We start from the raw sequence: 22,412 nt of genomic DNA on the forward strand, positions 1-22,412 counted from the left end.
TACATTTTCTGTTATAATTGTCACCTCAGCTGGCGAAGATGCAGGGTTAACACTTTTTGGGTTCATTATTAACCTGTGAATAGGCCTAGCTTATGTTATATTATTGTTTCTCTGAGATTCAGCAAAGTATTTCAAAGATTAAAAAAAGTAACTTTACCTTTTTTGTTTTCCTTCAACTCATTGTTCTGCTTTTAAGTAGATTCTTGCTGTAGGATGCTGGTTATTGGCTTTTTGTTCATACCAGTGACTCTTTTGAATATGAGGAGATCAGATTGACTGACTTTTTTTCTGCTGGTTGTTATGCCAATAGATACAACTGTTTGCGAGTGTCTTTTCACTAAATCAATTAATTATTTCCTTTATACACATTTAAGGAATGAGTTGTTTAAAATAATTCCAAAAATGTTGTTCAGTTTGTCCAGGAGTCAGAAGTTGCAGTTCGTTCACGAATTATATCTGTTCACAAACATGTAATCCCAGTTCTTTCACCAATGATAGATGTAAGTTTGTTCACAGACATCCCGGTTTGCTCAATTTGTTCAGAAATGAGAATTCACAGTTTGTCCAGTTTATTCAACAACAAGATATTGTCCTAGTTTGTTCATGAATGTGATATGTTGCAGTTTAAGATTTTTTTTCTCTTATGTTCAGTCTAGAGTTTAGTTCAGACAGTCTTTCCAACCAGTGAAATGCTCCGTCACAGTCTGTATGCAAGTCATTGCATACTATAGATGTGATGAGAATTTGATCTAAAGTATTAATTCATGAATTAGACGCCAGTAATTTGTGGAAAGGCAAGGGTGCAGCCACAGCAGACTCAGGACCGATGACTCATGCATTTGTTAGAGTCCTGTTACAACCGGTTTTAAAGGGATATTCCACTTTTTTTTTTGGAAATAAGCTCATTTTACCACTCCCCCAGAGTTTTACCGTTTTCAAATCCATTCAGCCGATTTTCTGATATTTAGAAGAATATTACTAACCAGGCAGTTTCTGGTCTCATTGACTTGCATATACTATGGAAGTCAATGAGACCAGAAACTGTCTGGTTGCTTCTATTCTTCTAAATATCAGAAAACCGGCTGAATGGATTAGAAAATGGTAAAACCCAACTGTTTAACTCTGGGGGAGTGGTAAAATGAGCTTTTTTTTCCCAAAAAAAGTGGAATATCCCTTTAGTATCCTCTGCATTGAATCCACACAGTACTCAAGCGTCCATGTGCTTTACTCTTTTACAGTCTGACTTTACACACCCACAAACACAAGCTTTTTCAAGATCCTTGTTAAATTTAGACATGTTGTTTGTTTTCACAGGCGGACTACTACTTTCAGTACACGGAGTGTAACAGCACTGGGTCCAGATGGAGGGTGGCCATCCCTCTGATTCCAGGAGAATGTACCGGACTGCCAGACCCTGTGAAGGGCACCGACTGCTGTAAGTTCACATAGTGTTTTAGTCAGAGAGGAAGTTTATTTTATGGGAGGGTTTTGACTGAGATTGGTCTTTGGGAAATGGACATTTATTTGGATGTTCATACTTGTATGTGTACACTAATGTGATTCAGTGCATTTTGAATGTTGAGTGTGTGCGTTTAAAGCGTTTTTGTCACCCCTTATCAGCCCAGAAGAATTTCCTCTTAGATAAAATGTTCATTGGCCCTGAATAATGATTCCTCAAACTTTACAAAGTCCCCGGCCAATGTATTCCGTTTTAGTCGTGTAGTTTGGAAGAACACAGCAAAAGGCATTCTGAAATCAAAATGTACTCTTTTTACTTTATTAATAAATTTAACCAATAACAGTCTAACTGTCACAATTTTCAATGAGATCCCTGTGTAAAAACATGTCTCACCCACCACTTTATTTTTTTTTTTGCTGAATATTCTTTCTCAATTGGAAATGCATCTGATTTATATGGAAATTAAAAGCTTGGGTTTAATGTGGTTTAAAGCTACACTGTGTGATTTTTACCCCCATCTAGCAGTGAAAAGATATATGACCATCCAGTCAATATTAGTTTCTGTTTCTCTCAATTCCGATTTCGTTTTAACTCCTACGGTGGCCAGTGTAGTTCAAGATTAACATGGCTTCCAGTTCGACCTCGTCCATGAGTGTTAACTCAAACGTAAACGCGAAAGGCGAAGCTTGAATTAACGGGTATGTCCCTCTTTGGCTAATGCACTTTCAAGATGGAGGGGCAACATGGCGACTGACATTAGAACCCCTTACCTGTATGTATTTTCAATGGCATATTATACACTCACGAGAATACTTTACTACTTGAACAAAGTAAATATACATTAATGAGCACATATATTTTTGAAAGAACTAAGTGTTTTTAGCTAAGAATAAACTAAAAGAGTTACGCAGTGTAGCTTTAACTATGGAAGAGGATTAGGGCCATGCAATAAAAAAATAAATAAATTAAACTCGTTAAATTTTGAGAAAAATGTCGAAATACAATCTTGAGAATAAACTCATTAAATATCGAGAATAAAGTCGTTGTGTTTCGAGAAAAAACGTGTTAAATTTCGAGAAAAAAAGTCGAAATACAATCTTGAGAATAAACTCATTCTGTTTCGAAAATAAAGTCGTTGTGTTTCATCAAATGTCTATATTATATCATTTTACAGCCTAACTGATTTTAGATCTAAATGAATTGCCATGGTACAGTTGCCCTCCCCAATACTTGGATTTGGTGATCGCTGTGGTCAATTAATGTTTTCAACGACATCTCATTAAACTGTATTGTACATTTGTTTCCATTCTTGTCTGTCAGCATTCTCGTGCAAGGCAGGGGAGTTTCTAGAGATGTCTGCTCAGGAGTGCATAAAGTGTGCGGCTGGCACTTACTCCCTGGGCAGTGGCCTTCGTTTCGATGAGTGGAACAACATCCCTCCTGGATTCAGCAGCCTAGCAACCTCCCCTAATGACTCGCCCAACCGACAGCATGCTTCTACCTGCAAGAGGTCAGTTACTTTGGGGTCTTCAAAACAATCAAATTAATTAATGACTCCAATATATATATATATATATATTTTCCCGTTGTAAATTTCTTATTGAAGAGGAAATTCAGAGTGGAACAGATTGGAATGCTTTTTCTTTCTTTACTGTTTCTAAATTAATATTTTTTTATTTTTATTTTTTATTTAGATTTTCTCCACATAAACAAATGTATCACGCAATTCCAGATACCATCAAAATATCAAATGTATTTATTTATAGTCCTTAGTTAGTATAATAATTCCATCTCTCTCGTAAATAAAAAGGACCATGGAGCAAACAGAGACCGAACAAGGTTAATTCAAAGTTATTAAAAAGGAGATATACCATTTTTGCTTTAAATATTTAGTGTGTTTAAAAGGTATTGAGAAGAATGCATCATCTTCATTGGTGGAACACTAAAGAGAGTAATACTAAAGTCCTAATGCACATACATAATGTAAGATGTGTATATCATTATACTAATAGCTAGTCAGATGTCTAAAAATGACTGTTCCCAATCAAAGTTCTTTATTTATTTAAAGGGATAGTTCACTTTGAAATTAATTTTTGGTATGCTTCAGCTTACCTCAAGGGCATCCAAGATGTAGGTGTCTTTGTTTCCGCAGTATTTTCAATTTTGATATTTTTAGGTCAAACCGGTGTTGTCTGTCAGTCATATAATGCAGGTCTATGGTCACCACCTTAAAGAGCATGCACAGAGAAGTCCAAATTAAACATGATTTAATGACTCGTAAATGTAAGTACACATTGATGGCCCAAGATACGAAACGAGCGGTTTGTATGAGAAAACGAATAGTATTTAGATCGTTTTTACATCTTGTAACCACAGCCACCTCGAAGTGATCTGAGGGCGCGGGTGCTTTGGTCTGCACAAGTGCCGGAAAGCACAGGAAGTGATCTCTTCGGAAGTGAAGAAGAGTTTGCGCGAGCATACTTAATTGTTTTCATTTATCCTGGATAAGCGCACATTAGTATCATTTTGATTAGCCGTCCTACCTACAATCTTTTTCTGTGTTAACAATGAGTGAAGTACACGCGCGAGGTGATCACTTCCGGGGGTTTCAGGCGCTTGTGAAGACCAAAGCGCCCGTGCCCTCAGATCACTTGGAGGTGGCTGTGGTTACAAAAGGTAAAAACAATATAAATTCTGTTTTCTCACACAAACCGCTCGTTTCGTGTCTTGGGCCATCAATGTGTATCTACATTTACGAGTCATTAAATCATGTTTAATTTGGACTTCTCTGTGCATGCTCTTTGAGGTGGTGACCATAGACTTGCATTGTATGACTGACAGACAACAACGGTTTGACCTAAAAATATCAAAATTTAAACTGCTGCGGAAACAAAAACACCTCCATTTGAATGCCCTTGGTAAGCTGAAATTAATTTCAAAGTGAACTATCCCTTTTCAGCACACATTCAGGTTAAAGCATACATACACTAAGACTTATCATTGCAGGCATGAACACACTTCCAGAGAGATTAAACAAGTATTAACCAACCTTTTTTTTTTTGTTCATGCATCTGAAGACTATAGTCACAATAGTGTGTGTGTTACTTGTGTATTTGAATGCTTTTAGTGCAAAGTGGGTTGCTCAGGGCTCGTATCTGGAGTCCAACAGAGATGATTGTACTGTGTCTCTGATCTACACTGTTCGCTTAAAGAAGCCGGGGTCAGTGTCCTTTGACTACCAGTATGTGGATAACAGCATCATCTTTGAATTCTTTGTAAGTTTGGATTCTATTTCTACTGTGGATACATGTTTGTTTGAAAGATATTTTAAGACATCAAAATCAGCTATTCTGTATTGTTCAAATAAAACTGTATTGTTCAAATATTTTTGGACAGATTCAGAACGACCAGTGTCAAGAGATGGATCAGGATTCAAATAAAAAATGGATCAAATTGACAACTCATGGACAGTGGGGAACACATAGTGTAAGTCAGACTCAGAAACTCACCCAAACTTTTTTTTGCCAGCTGAACTTCTTTTTGACCAAATGAATTTAAGTACACCTGCCATTTTAGGTTAATAAGTTAGGTCAATAATAAAGTTGTTAAAAAAAAAGAAAAAAATACATACATGCATGTATACATACATTTTAAGTTCACGGTTCTCTGATGTTTGTTAATGGTCACACGACATGTAGGCAAACAGTTTTTTTTCTTTTCCTTTCAAAAAGTAGTCAGATTATATTACCTTAAATGTGTAACGGATAACGTTTCTAACTACAATTTTGTGATGTAATTCGGATTAAAATTTGTAAGTAGTTTACCCAGCAAAAAACAAAAAACAAAAAAAAACAACAACTATATATATATATATATATATATATATGTATGTATGTATATCTGTATACATATATAGATATACATATATATATATATATATATATATATATGTATGTATATGTATGTATATCTGTATACATATATACAGATATACATGCATATATATATATATATATATAGCATTCATAAAGCATTCTGCAATATGCATATTTTGTCAACTGTATTTAATTATTTCATAATTATTTAATGTATAAAAGAACAGCACGTATTTGAAATGGAAATCTTTTGTAACAATATGAAAGTCTTTTGTCTTTTTATCAATTCAATGTATCCTTCCTGGATAAAAGTATTAATTTCTAAATAAAAAGTTTACGTTATTGTAATTTTTAGTTTGCAATCTTGTTTAACATTGCTCAAGAACACACAATGCCCAACTAAGTCATCTATACTGTATTCGAGTAATATCTATATGATATTTTCTTCATATGACCAGGTTAACCTGAAATCTGGCTCTAATATCCTGTACTGGAGAACTACTGGAGTCACACTCGGCTCTAAAGCAGTCAAACCAATACTCCTGAAGAACATACGTATAGAAGGTGAGGGTGCGCTACCTACGAGTGCATGTTTTTCCATTTCAATTTGAAAAATACTCCTTATTGAAAGATTGTATGATGTCATTTTTATCTCTCAGGTGTTGCGTACACCTCAGAGTGTTTTCCATGTAAGCCTGGGACTTTTAGTCACACCCCAGGCTCCTCCTCCTGTGCGCCCTGTCCACGGGACACATACTCTGGCCGAGGGGCCAGCTCCTGCACACCTTGCAACACGAAAACGCACTATGCCTGTAAGTGCATACAGTCATTTAAATACCATATAGGCTACCTAATTTAATTAATTCTGTTTTTTTTAAATATTTGTGATTAAAAATATCTGTTAATTAAAAATGTTTATTGAATTGAAATCAAATTGTTTATCGAATCAATTAAACTCTAAATTTCCAAAAATCACTTTTTAATTAAACCTAAATGATTTGTAAATCGGATGCGTTAGCTATCAATCCAAAGATTCACATAGCTATTGTGAACTAACCCCGGAATGAGGAAAAACTCTGAAACATAATCAGTCCAGTATAACATCTTCTTCCTCTACACTTATTGCACCCTTAAACATGCTCTCTCTCGCACATCAATTAACTATTTTTTTTTTTAATTAACTCTGAATGGTTTTGCTTGTGTTAAGGCCCCTTCACACTAATAAGAATAACTACCATAGTAGTATCCATCCACACCAGTGGAAAATATTATGTTTATTCTAAATGTGCATTGCAGCTTTATTGTCTGCCACTTTAAATACTCGAGCTGAAAAAAAAAAAAAAAAAAAAAACTTTCTGAAAGTTATGCCAACGATATTGTTTCTCTGTGCTGTTGTCATTATAGTTGTGGTTTGGACTATTCTTTTATATTTAAAATGATTTATTTATTGTTATCTTTATAGTTGTTCTTGGTGTAATGTGAGATGATTCTTCTGTAATTTTAACAGTAGAAGGTTCTGCCATGTGCAAAAGTAAACCTCCATGCTCAAAGAAAGACTACATCCAGACCTACAGCACCTGTGATAAGGATGGAAAGGTATATACACACACACACACACACACACACAGGTGCACCGGGGTAAAAGGCACATATGACTTTATTCTAAAATTCTGCTCAGCACTTTTCTGAACTGTTTTTGATGATGGTTGTGGAAATTTGGCTGATCCTTGCCGTGATCATGGACAGCAATGTAAAGTTGGTTGTGCGCTAATATTTAACGTTTAAAAAAAAAGAAAATGTATTAGATTTTTTGTTGCAAATTAGAATCGATAAAATAGAAAATATTAAGATATTAGTCTCAAAATAGTCAGTTTTTGTTCAAGGTGATTAAAGCAACAGTTTTTCAATAACAGAAGATTATGTATATGGTATTTTTGGTAAAAGGAACCTCTGCTAAAGGCAGGGTTTTTTTTTTTTTTTTTTGAAAAAGAAAATGTATTAGATTTTATGTAGCAAATGAGAATCGATAAAATTGAAAATATTAAGACATTAGTCTCAAAATACAGTCAGTTTTTTTTGTTTTTTTTTAAAGCGAATGTATTAGATTTTATGTAGCAAATGAGAATCGATAAAATTGAAAATATTAAGACATTAGTCTCAAAATACAGTCAGTTTATGTTTTTTTTTTTTTTACAAAAAAAATGAATTAGATTTTATGTAGCAAATAAGAATCGATCAAATTGAAAATATTAAGACATTAGTCTCAAAATACAGTCAGTTTTTGTTCAAGGTGATTAAAGCAACAGTTTTTCAATAACGGAAGATTATGTTTATGGTATTTTGGGTAAAAGGAACCCCTGCTAAAGGCACAATAATTAGCATGATAATAAATAGCTCTTTATCATCTGAATCTAACCTGTCTAACTTATGTCAGCAAATGGAAAATATCATATCAAGTTGGATGTCCACCTTAGAGACAATCACCATTTGATTAAACCATCATTAAAAATATAATATTAATCATTTCATATAAAAAATATCATTTTTATTGTTGCTACTGTAAAGCTTTATTAAATTATTGGATCTTATTCAATGCTTTCAGAATCTTACTTAAAAAAAATCGTAAACATTGCAGTATTTATTATACAAAAATGAATTCCTTTTTTTATCAAAATAAATTGAAAACCGTTCAACCTTTGCTAAAGTGATTGTTTTTGAACAAGTATTAACTAACACATTTTTAAAAAACGCATTATTTTAGCTAAAGCATGTGTAAATTTACTGTGTGGGTGTGTTAAAAGGCCCACTTTGCCACCTCACACATTTATGATTTTTCATTCTCAATCAATGTTCAAAAAACTTTTTTTTTCTAAACTATGGGAGTAGTGAAAAGCATATTTTCCATAAGGTGTGCATTTAGCCTCGTTGTACCCCAGCCCAACACACACACACACAAAACAACTATCATTGTAATAAATTGAAAATGTTCATATTTTGAGTAAGTGAATACATAAATACTGTCTCTCTCATAGACTAAGGTCCTGTATAAGTGGCTAGAGCCTCGGATTTGTTTGGAGGCTGCTGCAGGTGCAGTAAAACTGCCACCTTCTGGTCAGCGTAAGCCATGTCCACCCTGTAATCCCGGTTTCTATAACAACCACACCGCCACCTGTTCTCCCTGCCCACCCGGGACTTACTCTGATGGAGTCAAAGGTGATAAATCATCCAAACATCTTATATGAAACATGATCATTTCAAAAGCATGCACATCATTTTAATTACATAGCCAAAGATATTAAACATGTATTGTGTGGCATCTGTAGCATGCCAGTCTTGTCCAGCTGGCACGGAGCCTGTCCTCGGGTATGAGTACAAGTGGTGGAACGTGCTGCCTGCCAACATGAAGTCATCCTGTTTTAACGTGGCCAACAACAATTGTGATGGCTTGAATGGTGAGAGATTACACAAGTGATGTATTTTATAGCCTATGGTTGCAATGTTTATTTTTGCTGCTAGATGTCGCTGTTGCGTCACTGATAAATCCAAATTGGTTCTGTTTTATTCTAGATGTTGTTCACATTTGTGCATAATACCTTCATATCTTTTGTGTCTTTTAGGTTGGGAAGTAGCGGGTGATCACTTACAATCAGGATCAGCTCGTTCGGATAATGATTATCTCATATTAACTCTCGTAGTGCCTGGATTCAAGTGAGTCTTCAAGTAGGCTACTTGTCCTCCTACACGCAGCTACACTATTCAAGTGCCGCCCGCAGCATGTTGCGTTCATTATAGCTCATTAAAAACTTATATGGTTAGCATGGTTAAACAATGTACCTCTGCTGTGTGAGTTGATATTACAAGAAGTGTTTCATTACATAACCTCTGCTTTCTGTGTAATCAGTCTATTGTTCCTATCAGGTTGCCCATGTCTGTTCAAGGAACATCTGGCAGTGAGTATGGACGGATCACTTTCGAGTTTGAAACTAGCTGTACAGCTGACTGTGAGTTTTACTTTATGACGGTAAGTGTGTTTGTGTTCTCTCTCTCTCTCTTGTTTTTTTTTTTTGATAGACCATTAATGTGCATTTAAAACAATGTTTTGACATCTACACACTTTCATGGTGTTTTGTAATACTTGGTAAGAGATGAAGTCATATGATGCTGTACAACGTGAATCAAACAACTTTATTTATTATTTTTTTAATTACATTTAAATGTATTACTGCATTTTACATTTACTATTTATTTATTTAGCAGACGTTTTTTTCCAAAGGTGACTTGAAAAAGAGAATTGCAACAAGTGATCTTAAAGATGCAATAATCACAAGAAGTGTTAATACAAAGTTTTAAAAAAAGTCATAAATAGTACAAGTTAGAACAAGGAAAGCTTGACTACATATATGATCCACTTTCAATAAAGATTAATGATGAAAGGGGTGAAATGCTCCTTTAAGATTGAGCCACTGTAGTCACTCGGACTATTTCAACAAAGTCTTTCATAACTTTTGGGCCGGCCAATTTCGATACCTTAAGGTTTTATTTTTTATTTATTTTTTTTATTTATTTATTTTTTTTTTATTATTATTTTTTTTTTTATTAAATCTGAGATCAAGCTATCTTAATCTTTAATCTTAGTTAATCTTGACCTCAACATTTATCAATACATTTTAAGATCAAGTTGCATCTGTTTTTCATTTTGCTCTGTGAACTAACATGACTTATTTTTTTTTTTTTAACAAAGGTTATAAATACTGTAAGAATATATTCATTTTTAGTTAATGTATTTATGTAGGTTTCATTTGTCAGCATTAGTTAAGTGTTGTCAAAATACTTTGCGTACCTTTTTCCTTTTTGAAGTGTAAAATTTAGTTTGCTGTCATTCCAGGATGTGAAAAAAAGAAGCACAAATGTAGTTGAATCATGGGATGGAAGTAAAACCAAACAGAGTTACACATACATCATAACTGAAAACGCCTCCGTTGTGTTTACCTGGGCTTTCCAACGCACCAGTCAGGCTAGTGATGTTAGTACAATACACAAATGCATATGTTGTGTTTATAGAATGACTGTAGTCATAATGGTCGTTGTCACTGTCCATCAGGTGCGTCAGTATGCAAATGACATAGTGAAGATTTACTCTGTGTCTGTCACCAATGCCATGGACGGGGTGGCGTCAGCGTGCCGTGCGTGTGCCCTGAAGTCTAAGCAGGCTGGCTCCTCCTGTGTGTCATGTCCAGCTGGACACTACATTGATAAAAAGACCAACCTGTGCCAAAAATGCCCTCCCAACACCGTCCTGTCTGGGCAGAACGTCTACGGCAAAGAAGCGTGTCAGCCATGTGGGCCGGGCAGCAAAATCAACAAGGTATTTAACTTTTTTTTTAATTATATAAAAAAAGTCATTCCTTAAAAGTGTTATGTTGTTAATAATAATAATAACTACTAAGTGTCTGACGGTTCTCTTAAACGTTTACGTTTGTAGGAGCAGAGTTTGTGTTTCAGCGACTGTTTGTTCAAATACACTCACCAGAATCAGACTCTTCAGTACGACTTCAGTGCTTTGACATCTGCTGTGTCCATCATGAATGGGCCCAGCTTCACTGCGAAAGGCTCAAAATACTACCAACTCTTCAATATCAGCCTGTGTGGTGCTAAGGTACAATACACACACACTGAAATGAGCACAAATGACATCACAGAATATTATTTATTCCATCATCTGTCTTTTGTCAGGGTCACAGGGCTGCAGTCTGCAGAGATAATATCACAGATCTACCCAATGAGGATGCTAAAGGTGGTCAGCTGGGCAGTTCAGTGGAGGGTTTTCTCTGTCAGTCAACGATTATTCCTTCAGATGGGCGGGGCTTACGGACGGCCCTTTCCTCTCAGTCCATTAGCCTGGCTGACACTTTTCAGGGTGAGAAATTTCAAACCATTTTTTTTGGATATTGTAGCAAATGTGCATGTCCATATTTCATTCATTTGAAATACTTGCTAATAGGGATGCCCAAATTAATGTATTTTATGAAATCAATTAATGTTTAACAGACTTTCCGTTATCAGTAAATAATGGAGAAAAGTATCCTTAATGTTTTGTTTTATTATAAATTAATTCCCGGTGGGAGTTTTAACTAAAGTCATTTGCAGTTTAATCACCAAAGCTCAATAATATAAATTATGAGCAAAACACATTGTCAGTGCTGCTGCTAACGTTTAATGAGAAGACAACCAAGGGACTGTGGCAATTAGAAAACATCTTGATGCGTTATTTATTTATTATAGTCTTTACTATCTGAGCGTACCTGTGATTATATTATCAAAGGATATACAAAATAATTTGAATCAAAAACTGAATCAAATACAGAGTTTTTCACACACATTTGTACATAAGTAATCATGTCACACCCCAATACTCCTGTCAGGAAACAATGATGTAATATTTTATGTTTATATTTTATGTAATTAAATGGGAAAGTCTTATATTATTATTATGAAAAATATTTTGTTATAATATAATTATAGAATGTCTCAGGTGGAATTTGAAGAAGGCAGTTGCAACATGCAAACCCTAGAATATTACTGAATTAGAGGTTGTTACTCATGAGGAATGGGCTAAAATTCCTCAGAAACGCTGCCAGAAGCTGGTGTCTTGTTATACATCTCATTTGTCATTTTATAGTAGGTCATAACAGCAAAATGGTGTTATACTAAGTACTAAAGATGCTTGCCATGAAGGGGTTGAATAATTTTGAGTCTGCAGAACTCATTAAAAGTTGCATTTTCAGTTGAATTTGGGAAAACCACTTGAAACAATTGTTGTTGAGCTATTTTTTAATTACTTTGATTTGTTCATTGCAAACAGCTGAAACTGCATTTTCCATTTCCAATAAACCTGATTTGCAATACAACTTTTACTGCTTATAACAACTGTATGTTTTCAACTTTTCAGGGAAGGGTTATCAAAATCTAGATGGAATGGAGTATTTATATAAAAGCATTGGATAGTGTTGTATGATTCAAAAGTGAACCAATTTTATCATTAAAAGATCATAAAGTAAACACATTTCACCTTTCTTAACATATAAAATTAGATAAGCAGTAGCAAATAAAAATGTGCTTTAGATTTCATTTGCTTTAGAATAATTCTACATAGTGTTTGTTAAAGTGTTTTAATTCACACTCTTAGTTCTAAAACTCAGCATATCTAAAACAGGCCTTTTGTTTAGTGATCAATATGATTAATTACTCAAATTTAAGGGTGGTCCTACTTACTAAGCACTTCCTGCTGTGCTGTCACCCACATGTGTCCTCTTAAGACGGGTTGTGTGTGTGTGTGTGCCACAGGAGCCACAGTGGAGAAATCACTTAACGGAATAACTGCCAGACCAGAACTATTTCCATCTCCACCCAAGAGAATTCCAGATGTTCACTTCTTCTATCGGTACTTGCAATTACGTCATCAAACGTCATCAAGTGCCTCTTAAAGTTCCACTCACAGACGGTTGTCTTGGGTCTTAGTTTTAGGGGTTTGTAATAAGGTATGTTGTTTTGTTCTTTTCCCTCTATTTGATGTGTTTATTGGTGTCTTTTATTTGTAAAGATCTCCACAGGTCACAACCTCATGTAAGAAAGGCAGAAATGCTGTGGTTTCATTGCGCTGTAACCTGGAGAAAACTGCGAGGGGAGACATATCCGTGCCCAGGTGTGCGCACCTGCTTGCATACGAAGAGTTCAGATGCAAAAGCCTCTAAATGCCATTTGAAATTTTCTTCTTTAATGATGATTTTTTATCAAACTTGTAAATTTAAGTTCAGTGATTTCACTTAAATGGCAATGATAATTACCTATTAATTGTTATTTAAGTGAAATTACTGAACTTAAATATACAAGTTTGATAAAAATCATCATTAAAGAAGAAAATTTCAAATGGCATTTGGAGGCTTTTGCATCTGAACTCTTCATACATTCTTACAAAGAAAATTCTTACATGAAGCCCCTTTAATATGAGATCATAAAAGCTGCATGCTTAACAATTATATTTCTTTAACAATAATTATAATTTTATTTAATACAAAGGTGCTAAAGACACACATGCGCACATTCTTATAGTTAAGATGTATAATCTTAACTATAAGAATACAAATTATGAAGACCCCCTAACTTGAGAATTATTTTATTCTATTCCTATTTTTAAGTCTTTGCATTTAAAATAATGCATTAAATACAAGGTGAAATGTTAATTTAAAGTAAACTTCCTTAGAGGTCTTTTTATTATTTGCTTTGGCTTTTAGATTCTGTTATAACTGTTGCTTTTAATTGACCTTTCGAACCAAATTCATTTTTCTACAGTGAGATAGAGCATACTAAGCTTTGTTTAGTTGAACTTTTTCTGTCCTGTGTCAGTAAGTGTCCTGCTGGCACCTGTGACGGGTGCTCATTCTACTTCCTGTGGGAGAGCTCCAGTGCTTGTCCACGCTGCACTAATGTCGACTATCATACCATTGAAGGAGCCTGTAAGGGAGGAGTGCAGGTACTCTCTTTTACTAGTTCTTGTATATATATATATATATATATGTTATATAAATGTGTGTGTATGCAGGCACCACATGTCATAAAAATTAGGTTTAATATGTAATACTTGGTTTAAATCAAATAGTAAGAATAATAGTCTGATCCTCACTGGTGTAAGTAATAAAAGCTATTAAAATCAATAATCTGTCGTGACTACTGAATTTATCTTCAGAAATGTATCTAGGGTAAGTTAGTTTTCTCCAGAACTCCATGTGAATTATTCCTCACCTTAAGCCACCTAAACAAAAATTATAAACAATCATAGTGTTTGTGTGTGTGACAGGTGCAGTTTGAGAGATGAAGACTAGCTTGAATATGATGCTTTGAATATGACACAAATGACAAAACTATATCAAATATATCAAAGGAAAAAACTAAGTACACTGCTATTCAAAAGTTTGGGGTCCGTAAGATTTTTTGTTTTTGAAAGAAATGAATACTTTTATTCAGCAATTATTATAATGTTACAAAAGATTTCTATTTCAAATAAATGCTGTTTTCTCTATTCAATTCAATTCAAATTTATTTGTACAGTATAGCACTTTTCACAATATATATTGTTTCAAAGCAGCTTTACAGAAAGTGCATTAAAAAATGTACATGGGAAAATACATTTCGTTTATCATATATTCATTTAGGGCATAACATATTGCCGGCGTCAAGTCGTCTCTTCACAGGCGTTTAATAGTCTCATCGCAGGTGTTGGGTCATCTGAAGTCTCCGTGAGAGGCTGGATACAAACTGGAGCTGACGAACGCCATTTTCCTTAGGACTAGTGTCCTGAGATAACAGCAGAAAAGCAAATGGGAAATAATTAAAATAGCTGCTGTTCATAATATTAATGCATTCGATCTGATTCAACAGTAGTTTAAAAGGTAAGCATTATGTGCTATGCTTGGCTAAAGAGATGCATCTTTAACCTAGTTTTAAACTGTGAGGCGAGTCTGAGCCTCAAACCATATCAGCAAGGCTATTCCAGAGTTTTGGAACTAAATGCGAGAACGCCCTCCCTCCTTTAGTGGACTTGGATATCCTAGGAATGACCAGAAGCCTCAAATTTAGTGATCTTAAAGAACACGATGGATTGTTGGGCGATAGAAGGTCCATTAAATACACAGGAGCTAAACCAGTTAGAGCTTTATAGGTCGGTAGTAGTACTTTGTAATTGATACGAAACTTAAGAGGTAACCAGTGTAGAGATGATAAAACTGGTGTTATATGATCATATTTTCTTGACCTAGTAAGAACTCTAGCAGCTGCATTTTACACTAACTGTAGCTTGTTTATTGAGGATGCAGGACAACCGGCTAATATAGCATTACAGTAATCTAGTCTCGAGGTCATGAATGCATGAATTAACTTTTCTGCATCAGAGACCGATAGAGTTATTTAGCTTAGCAATGTTTCTAAGGTGGAAAAAGGCTGTTCTTGTAACATGAAATATGATGTTCGAAAGACAAGTTGCGTTCTAGTATAACACCGAGGTCTTTTACTGTAGTGGATGAAGAAACAGGACATCCTTCTAAATTAAAGTTGTATTGTAAGAGGTTTTGTGTAGTTTTTTGGACCAATAAGTATTACCTCCGTTTTATCTGAATTTAATAGCAGGACATTACTCGTCATCGAGCATTTTATATCTGAGACACTGTCAATTTAGATGAGTTAGTGTTTTCATCTGGTCGTGATGAAATATATAATTGGGTTTCATCAGCATAACAGTGGAAATTAATTCCATGTTTTCTTATAATATTAACAAGTGGCAGCATATATATTGAGAATAGCAGAGGGGCTAACACCGATCCTTGCGGCACTCCATAGTCTACTGACGTTATCTTCTTCTTTTTTTTTTTTGTTTCTTCATTTAAACGGACAAAATGAAAACGGTCCGATAAGTACGATCTAAACTTGTCCCTGAACACCAGTACAGTATAGTTTTGTAGTCGATCCAAGAGTATTTTATGAACTATTGTGTTGAACGTGGCGCTAAGATCGAGTAGAACTAGTATTCTATTCATTTCAAGAAACCTATAAAGTATTCAACATGATAAGAAATGTTTCTTGAGCAGAAAATCAGCATATTAGAATGATTTCTGAAGGATCATGTGACACTGAAGACTGGAGTGATGATGTTGAAAATTCAGCTTCACCATCACGGGAATAAATTACATTTGAAAAATATTTTAGAATGAAAAACAGTTATTATAAGCATAAGCTACTTTAAAAAAAGAAAAAAAAAAAATGTTATTGACCCCAAACTTTTGAACTTTTTTTTGCTTTCAGAAAAATATTTCTTACCAAACCTAAGTTTACTCTCTGCTGACATCTGTGATTTAAATTACAATTTTGTATAAATAGTGATGTGATTTTTATTCTAAGGACACGGTGTATATGTGGACTGAACCTCGGCTCTGTACTGGCGGACTGAATCTCCCGCTGAAGAGAACGTCTCCATGTGAGGTGGTTGATATCTGGCTGAAGGTGGTCTCTGGGCTTGGAGTGTTATTTGCTGCTCTGCTTGTTTCTTTGACCTGTTACTTTTGGAAGAAAAACAAAAAGTATGATTTCCGTGACTATTGAAGTTTTTGGTAACACAACATTTCTCTTTAGTTATGCTAATAATGCTTATGCTGCTTTGTCTTTGTGCTCTGATAGACTGGAGTATAAATATTCCAAACTCGTGATGACGGCCAATAAGGAGTGCGAGTTGCCGGTGGCGGACAGCTGCGCCATTATGGAAGGAGAAGGGGAGGAGAATGAGGAAGAGGATGAAGTGGTTTATGCCAACAAGACTTCTCTTTTGGCTAAGCTAAAAGCTATCACTACCAAGGTTAGCGAAACCAAAGTAAGTGTAAATGCTTTTCTTAAAATGAGTTTCACAGTTTCAGAAGGGCTGCACGATTTTGGAAAAAATAAATATTGTAATTTTGTTTCCTTTCTTTTGAAAATAACATTTAAAATATGATTTAAAAATTTAGATTTTCCGTGCTTAATTAGGCTATTATCTTTTGTATATCAATATATTAGGCTATTATCTTTTGTATATCAATATGGCTATATAAGAATATGAAATATAGCTGCAAGCAGCAGTTATTGGGGGAAAGCACAAAAAACACGATAAGTAATTTACATTTAATCATTTAGCAGACTTTAATCCAAAGCGACTTACAAATGAGAGGAGCGCAATAGAAGCATTTATGCCAACTGTAAAACCAAAATGGCCGGCAGTGTCAAACCAAATGCAACAACTGAATTAAATGCCTATTAAGATGATTTTAGTCAAAACAGCTGTAAAAATCAAATAGTCAGTAGTAAAATAAATGTATGGTTTTATCACTTGCGATCAACAAGTGGCTCTGTTACAAAATTCATGAGGTGTGGTCAGAGTAAAGTGTCAATAACAAATGCAAAGTTTGGTGTCAATATAACAAAGCATTGCAGAGATACAGCCTAGGAGTTAGGTTGGCATAATGTTATCAACTTTATTTACGTCTAGCGACATGAAATCCTTAACATTTTACCGACATGGTCTCAAGATTGTGAAAAAGTAGGTTTTTAAAGTCCCTGTAAAGTCAAAATTAAGAATGTGTTCTGAGTTTGTCACACCACAGAAAAATGTTATTAGCCACCCAGCCAAATTTGAATCACAAAAAAGCCACCAAGTAAAATAGGCTATCAAAATCTTTTAAAAATTAGCAGTATTCTCTGCCCTCAAATGCTGGGGGCGTGTCCACTGGCTGTGCTGAAACCTTGGGAGGATGAAGGCTGAGGCGGGAGATGGTCACGACCCCGTTCACCAGTGACAGCAGATTATCAGTGAATTTTATCAGTAAGTTTATAAAACTATCCTGTGTAATATGATCACTACAGAGGCGGGTGTTGGTGGTGATCCTCTGCTCTCCATCAAGGTGGCTCTTCACGAAATGAATCCACCTCTTCTTGATATGATATGATCGTTTTTCAGAAATTTAAATAAGGACACCGGCCTGTTTTGTTAGTGATGGCATCCAAGTAATGCGTATTTCCATGACGAAAGCATAGTAACTAATAATACTGAAATTAACTTGCGATTGAGCGGCAAACTGATGCAAATGTGCTGTAGTTATATTGTTAAGGGAGAGGCCAGCCTCCGTGGCTCCAGTACGTCATCGACAGTAGGGGTGTGTCCAGGAGCTCAGGGGCTCCATCGAGCCACCGTTTTAGGCCCGCCCCAAAAATCCTTGACTCATCAATGGTGCAAAACTGTTTAACGGGAACTCCAGAATTCAGTACTTCACAGTTCACAGTCTTTGTGATGTTTTTTAGCAATATATTTCTAACATTTAGAAAGTGTTTCAGATATTTTAATATTTATACATATTTTTTTTGAATTGCCTTTACAGGGACTTTAAAGAAAATCAAAATGGCAGACAGGAAGGTTGACCAACTATGGTGAAATTATCTACACAATAGCTAGCGAGATATAGCTTCAAGTTAATTTTGTTGTCCTCTTCGTCGAAATTCGTTGCACGTTTTTTCGAAAACTGCTTGAATTTCTATACGTTTTTGTCATGATGTTCTGAAGATGACCTGGTTAAATTAAGTTTAAAAGTAGTTATAGTTTTTTCAGAAAATTCAAAATGGTAGGAAATTTTTCATGACAGAAAAGGACGCCATATGTCGCAATCGAATCATCTTGAGACAAGAAATCTAGAGGAAATAAATTTTGTTTCTAGCCCTTACGGTTCAAAAGTTATTAGCACAAACGTAAGTGAAATTTTGGACAGTTGGTGTCACTAGAGGTATTGAGTTAGAGACTCCCTATCGGTATTGCTCTGATACTGCCATTTTTTTTTTCAATACCCAGATCGGGTATTGGCCATCTGAGACCAATCAAAATCCGATATTATGCGCATATGCGTTTCGCATAAGCTCATAAACGCTGTATTGGAGGCTTTTAATATTACAATACTTTTGAGCAATAAAAGTTTATTGATGGCCTTTCTTGTTCTGTCATATCTATCATATGTTGCTGCTTCATTAAAAAGCTGTGCTTAAAATTTAAGAAGTGTCTTTTAAATTTTATAGTATACTGTTTTTCGGGAATGTCAGTCACACTACATAATCATTGGTCTTCTGCCATCAGTCTGAAGGTCTGGTTACACGAGACTGAATGAAGAAGTCAGCCTGACTCCTGTTTATTTTGAATGTCTACCAAGCTAGTGAAGCTATTGGTTTTATTTACAGTTCCTGCACTGGTCCACAGTTATTTAATCAATAATTCACAACATTTTTGTCTTTATATTGGTTTAATTTAAGATTTAAGAATAAGTCTCTTCCTGCGACTCTTCTTTCATCAGATTTGTGAAGCCTTAACAGTTAACATGTAAGCTAACAATCTTTCCTTAGTTTCTAGTGTCACTCTGTCTCTTTAATACACAAAAATACTAAAAAGATAATAGCTAATTCTGAAATGTATACGCACAAAGCAGAATTGCAAAAATAATGACTTATTTATTTTGTTTGAGCTTTCCTGTGGCTCGAACAGTAGTCCTTGCCACTAGGAAGGCCAAGGTCATGGGTTCAATTGCCAGGGAAAGCAAGAACTGATAACATGCATACCTTGAATGTTTTTCATAAAAGCATCTACAAATGCGTAAATGTATTTAGTGACCTCTACTGGTCATTCATAGAAGTGTTTTTAGAAAATATGCTTCAAGGTCTTAACAATTCTCTCTTCCACGGACTGCAGTTTCTTCATAGCCTTTCAGTTGAAATAACCTCAGCTCAACCCTCAATCCCTGTACTTTTTTTCTTCTCCTTGCTTTGCTTTTCTTTCTTTGTGTTTCCCTCTAGCAGCGACTGCATTCAGAAATTTTAGCTAAGAGTTTGCTTGAGGGTGGGTGTGTATACTGTATGCCTTGATGTTTAACTCGGGGCAGTTGAAGGAGCCGCTGAGGGACTTCTAGCAACATCTGTAAGATTAAAGATTGTTGAGCTGCATTGGCATATGCGGTGTGTCACACTGTGTTCACAGCCAATTAGAAGGGAGTTTGAGAGGAAGAGAGTTGTATTCAAGCGTCACTCTTCAGAATTTCCATTGTCACTTAAACTTGAGCGTTTTCTCCGGGAAGATGCCGTAAGAGCTCCCGTGGGATTGTGCTCAGATTTCCTGCGGTATATGGAGTCAGTTTTGGTCCTGCAATTTTCAGGGAAGTTAATTAAGAGAATCCAAATTGAGGGGAATTAATCAATCATGTTCCCAGTGACTGGTTTGCTTTAGATAAACCCTGCTGAATAATAATTAGAAAATGCTGGTCTCCCAGCCTGGTTTTAGAGGAGGCAACCAGCTTAAACACCAGCTTGGCCAGTTAGACAAAACCGCTTAAACCAGCTATATTATTAAAAAAATGGCAGTTAGTATCTGGTGTGGCCAGCAGCTGCTTTAAAGGGGAAATGAAGCAGTGAATCAAGTTTACATGATTTACAAGATGGATTTCCAATATAATCAACAATTATATAAGGAACATTACAAATGTAAACATTTAGAAGAAAAAAAGAAAAAACTTTGTATCTTTCGCCGCCAGGGCGCCGCCATTGTGCAGTTGACGTCACGGGGTTGGTTGGCTCAAGTTTAACAGGCTCTGGGCATTGAAAATCGCGTCATCAAACTGTGTTTATACCAGTGTTTTGACCGCGAACGACTAATGTTAGGTACAGTTATTAGACTAAAAGACGACGTCTCATGTTATATGTTGACAAACTGCACATGAAACATTGTTCGCGATGTCTGCCGTCAGATATTCCCGTCTCGTCAACACCATGTAAGTTACGTTGCTGTGTAGAACAGTAAGTGGTGGTTTGGGGCGGAGAGCGGGTTTGCAACGCTAACTTACCAGGTGTCAGTGTGGCTGTTGTCCTGCGATGCCCTCCGTGTCAGAGTCCATCTGTTGTCAAGAGGTTGATCTTGAGCATGTGTTGCGTGGTCAATTCTGCATCATCGGCGCGCACGTTTACCATGCTGTGCCGGGAGTTAGACGTGTGGAAGCGGCGATGCTTTCCCTGAAGGATGTCAGAGCGGAGACACTTTTTCCTAGTATACGTATGTAGGCTGTAGCTAACGTTACTAGCACTACCAGTGCGAAAATATGGACGTTTCATTTCCCCTTTAACAAATACGTGCTAACTTACTGTACATGTTATTGGCGAGACGGGAATATCTGACGGCAGACATCGCGAACAATGTTTCCATGTGCAGTTTGTCAACATATAACATGAGACGTCGTCTTTTTGTCTAATATCTGTACCTAACATTAGTCGTTCGCGGTCAAAACACTGGTATAAACACAGTTTGATGTCGCGATTTTCAATGCCCAGAGCCTGTTAAACTTGAGCCAACCAACCCCGTGACGTCAACTGCACAATGGCGGCGCCCTGGCGGTGAAAGATACAAAGTTTTTTTTCTTTTTTTCTTCTAAATGTTTACATTTGTAATGTTCCTTATATAATTGTTGATTATATTGGAAATCCATCTTGTAAATCATGTAAACTTGATTCACTGCTTCATTTCCCCTTTAAGTTTTACAGAACATCTCATCCTCATGGACTGAGCATGGCATTTGGGGACATATGGGCACATGTGGTCTGGCACTGTAAGGGCTATCAGCTGTCCTTCTCTGTTGCCTCTGTCTTACGCATCTTGAATTACAGACATTGTAGTTAATTGCTTTGGCCACATCTTGATGCCTCCTTTCTGCAGGACTATGGCATGTTCACACAGGGTGATCAGGCATCTTTCTTCTGTTTTTTTTTCTAGAGTCAGTTGAAGGGTCTCTTTAATGTCCTGTTATTGGAACCATGACAATGTTCTTTCGCCTGTAAACTGTTAGTGTCTTAAGGACTGTTCCGCAGGTGGTGGATGTGTAATAATTGTTTATGGTTTTGTCGACAAGCATGAAAAACCGTGTAATAAACACTTTCCAATGATGACTTGCAAAATGATCTTTAAAATACAATATTCTCTCTCTCAAAAAAAAACTCTTTTATGCCACATGAATACTGTAGAAAAAAATAATTCAAATACATTTGTGTGCTGAATTTTTCAAATTTTTTATTTTTTTTACTTTGGTTTTAAAAATAGTGGTGAAATTTGGTGAGCAATTTTGGTTGCAAATTTTCAGCGTTTTCCCAAATTATCCCCCAATGCAATTTTTTTTATTTTATTTTTTTTTTTACAAAAATAAATTAAATATGAATATAATAAAATGGTTGTTTTAAGTGTTTTTTTTTCCAGAAGGGAATGTAAAAAAATAAAAAATTGCCCGCCAGCGTTTTTGATCATTTTTACAAAATTTTCATGGCCCCCATAATATTTCGTTGTATGAATATCTGAACATGCAATATATAAAAGAGAGCAGACCCTCCGCTTTAGCTTCATGCTTTTATCAACCCGTTAATGTGGTAGCGTTTCATTAAAAAAACATTTTAAAGGTGCCATCTGTCAAAAAAAATCAAATCATACTCCATATTCC

At 35.5% G+C, this 22,412-nt stretch overlaps 1 protein-coding gene across 4 annotated transcripts in view; it reads left to right on the forward strand.

The window, feature by feature from the left end:
• elapor2a (endosome-lysosome associated apoptosis and autophagy regulator family member 2a) overlaps window positions 1-22,412 on the forward strand; it is a 31,034-nt gene that overhangs the window by 4,925 nt on the left and 3,697 nt on the right. Inside the window, exons 1-21 of one of the 4 annotated variants that reach the window (XM_089116325.1) lie at window positions 977-1,101; window positions 1,315-1,435; window positions 2,780-2,969; window positions 4,587-4,734; window positions 4,856-4,945; window positions 5,793-5,898; window positions 5,994-6,146; window positions 6,842-6,930; window positions 8,367-8,547; window positions 8,658-8,786; window positions 8,952-9,042; window positions 9,253-9,355; window positions 10,220-10,357; window positions 10,436-10,699; window positions 10,817-10,990; window positions 11,068-11,251; window positions 12,679-12,775; window positions 12,935-13,036; window positions 13,738-13,864; window positions 16,282-16,460; window positions 16,558-16,747. In XM_089116325.1, coding sequence (XP_088972451.1) covers window positions 1,099-1,101; window positions 1,315-1,435; window positions 2,780-2,969; window positions 4,587-4,734; window positions 4,856-4,945; window positions 5,793-5,898; window positions 5,994-6,146; window positions 6,842-6,930; window positions 8,367-8,547; window positions 8,658-8,786; window positions 8,952-9,042; window positions 9,253-9,355; window positions 10,220-10,357; window positions 10,436-10,699; window positions 10,817-10,990; window positions 11,068-11,251; window positions 12,679-12,775; window positions 12,935-13,036; window positions 13,738-13,864; window positions 16,282-16,460; window positions 16,558-16,747 — 2,859 coding nt within the window. In that variant the 5' untranslated portion in view covers window positions 977-1,098. Of the gene's footprint in view, window positions 1-976; window positions 1,102-1,314; window positions 1,436-2,779; window positions 2,970-4,586; window positions 4,735-4,855; window positions 4,946-5,792; window positions 5,899-5,993; window positions 6,147-6,841; window positions 6,931-8,366; window positions 8,548-8,657; window positions 8,787-8,951; window positions 9,043-9,252; window positions 9,356-10,219; window positions 10,358-10,435; window positions 10,700-10,816; window positions 10,991-11,067; window positions 11,252-12,678; window positions 12,776-12,934; window positions 13,037-13,737; window positions 13,865-16,281; window positions 16,461-16,557; window positions 16,748-22,412 lie in introns of those variants that run through there. The other 3 variants (XM_039650520.2, XM_039650521.2, XM_089116324.1) reach the window with 3 other exon arrangements.

The sequence above is a fragment of the Pimephales promelas genome, chromosome 10 (assembly GCF_988280905.1).
Source record: "Pimephales promelas chromosome 10, fPimPro1.hap1.1, whole genome shotgun sequence".
Lineage (NCBI taxonomy): Eukaryota > Metazoa > Chordata > Actinopteri > Cypriniformes > Leuciscidae > Pimephales > Pimephales promelas.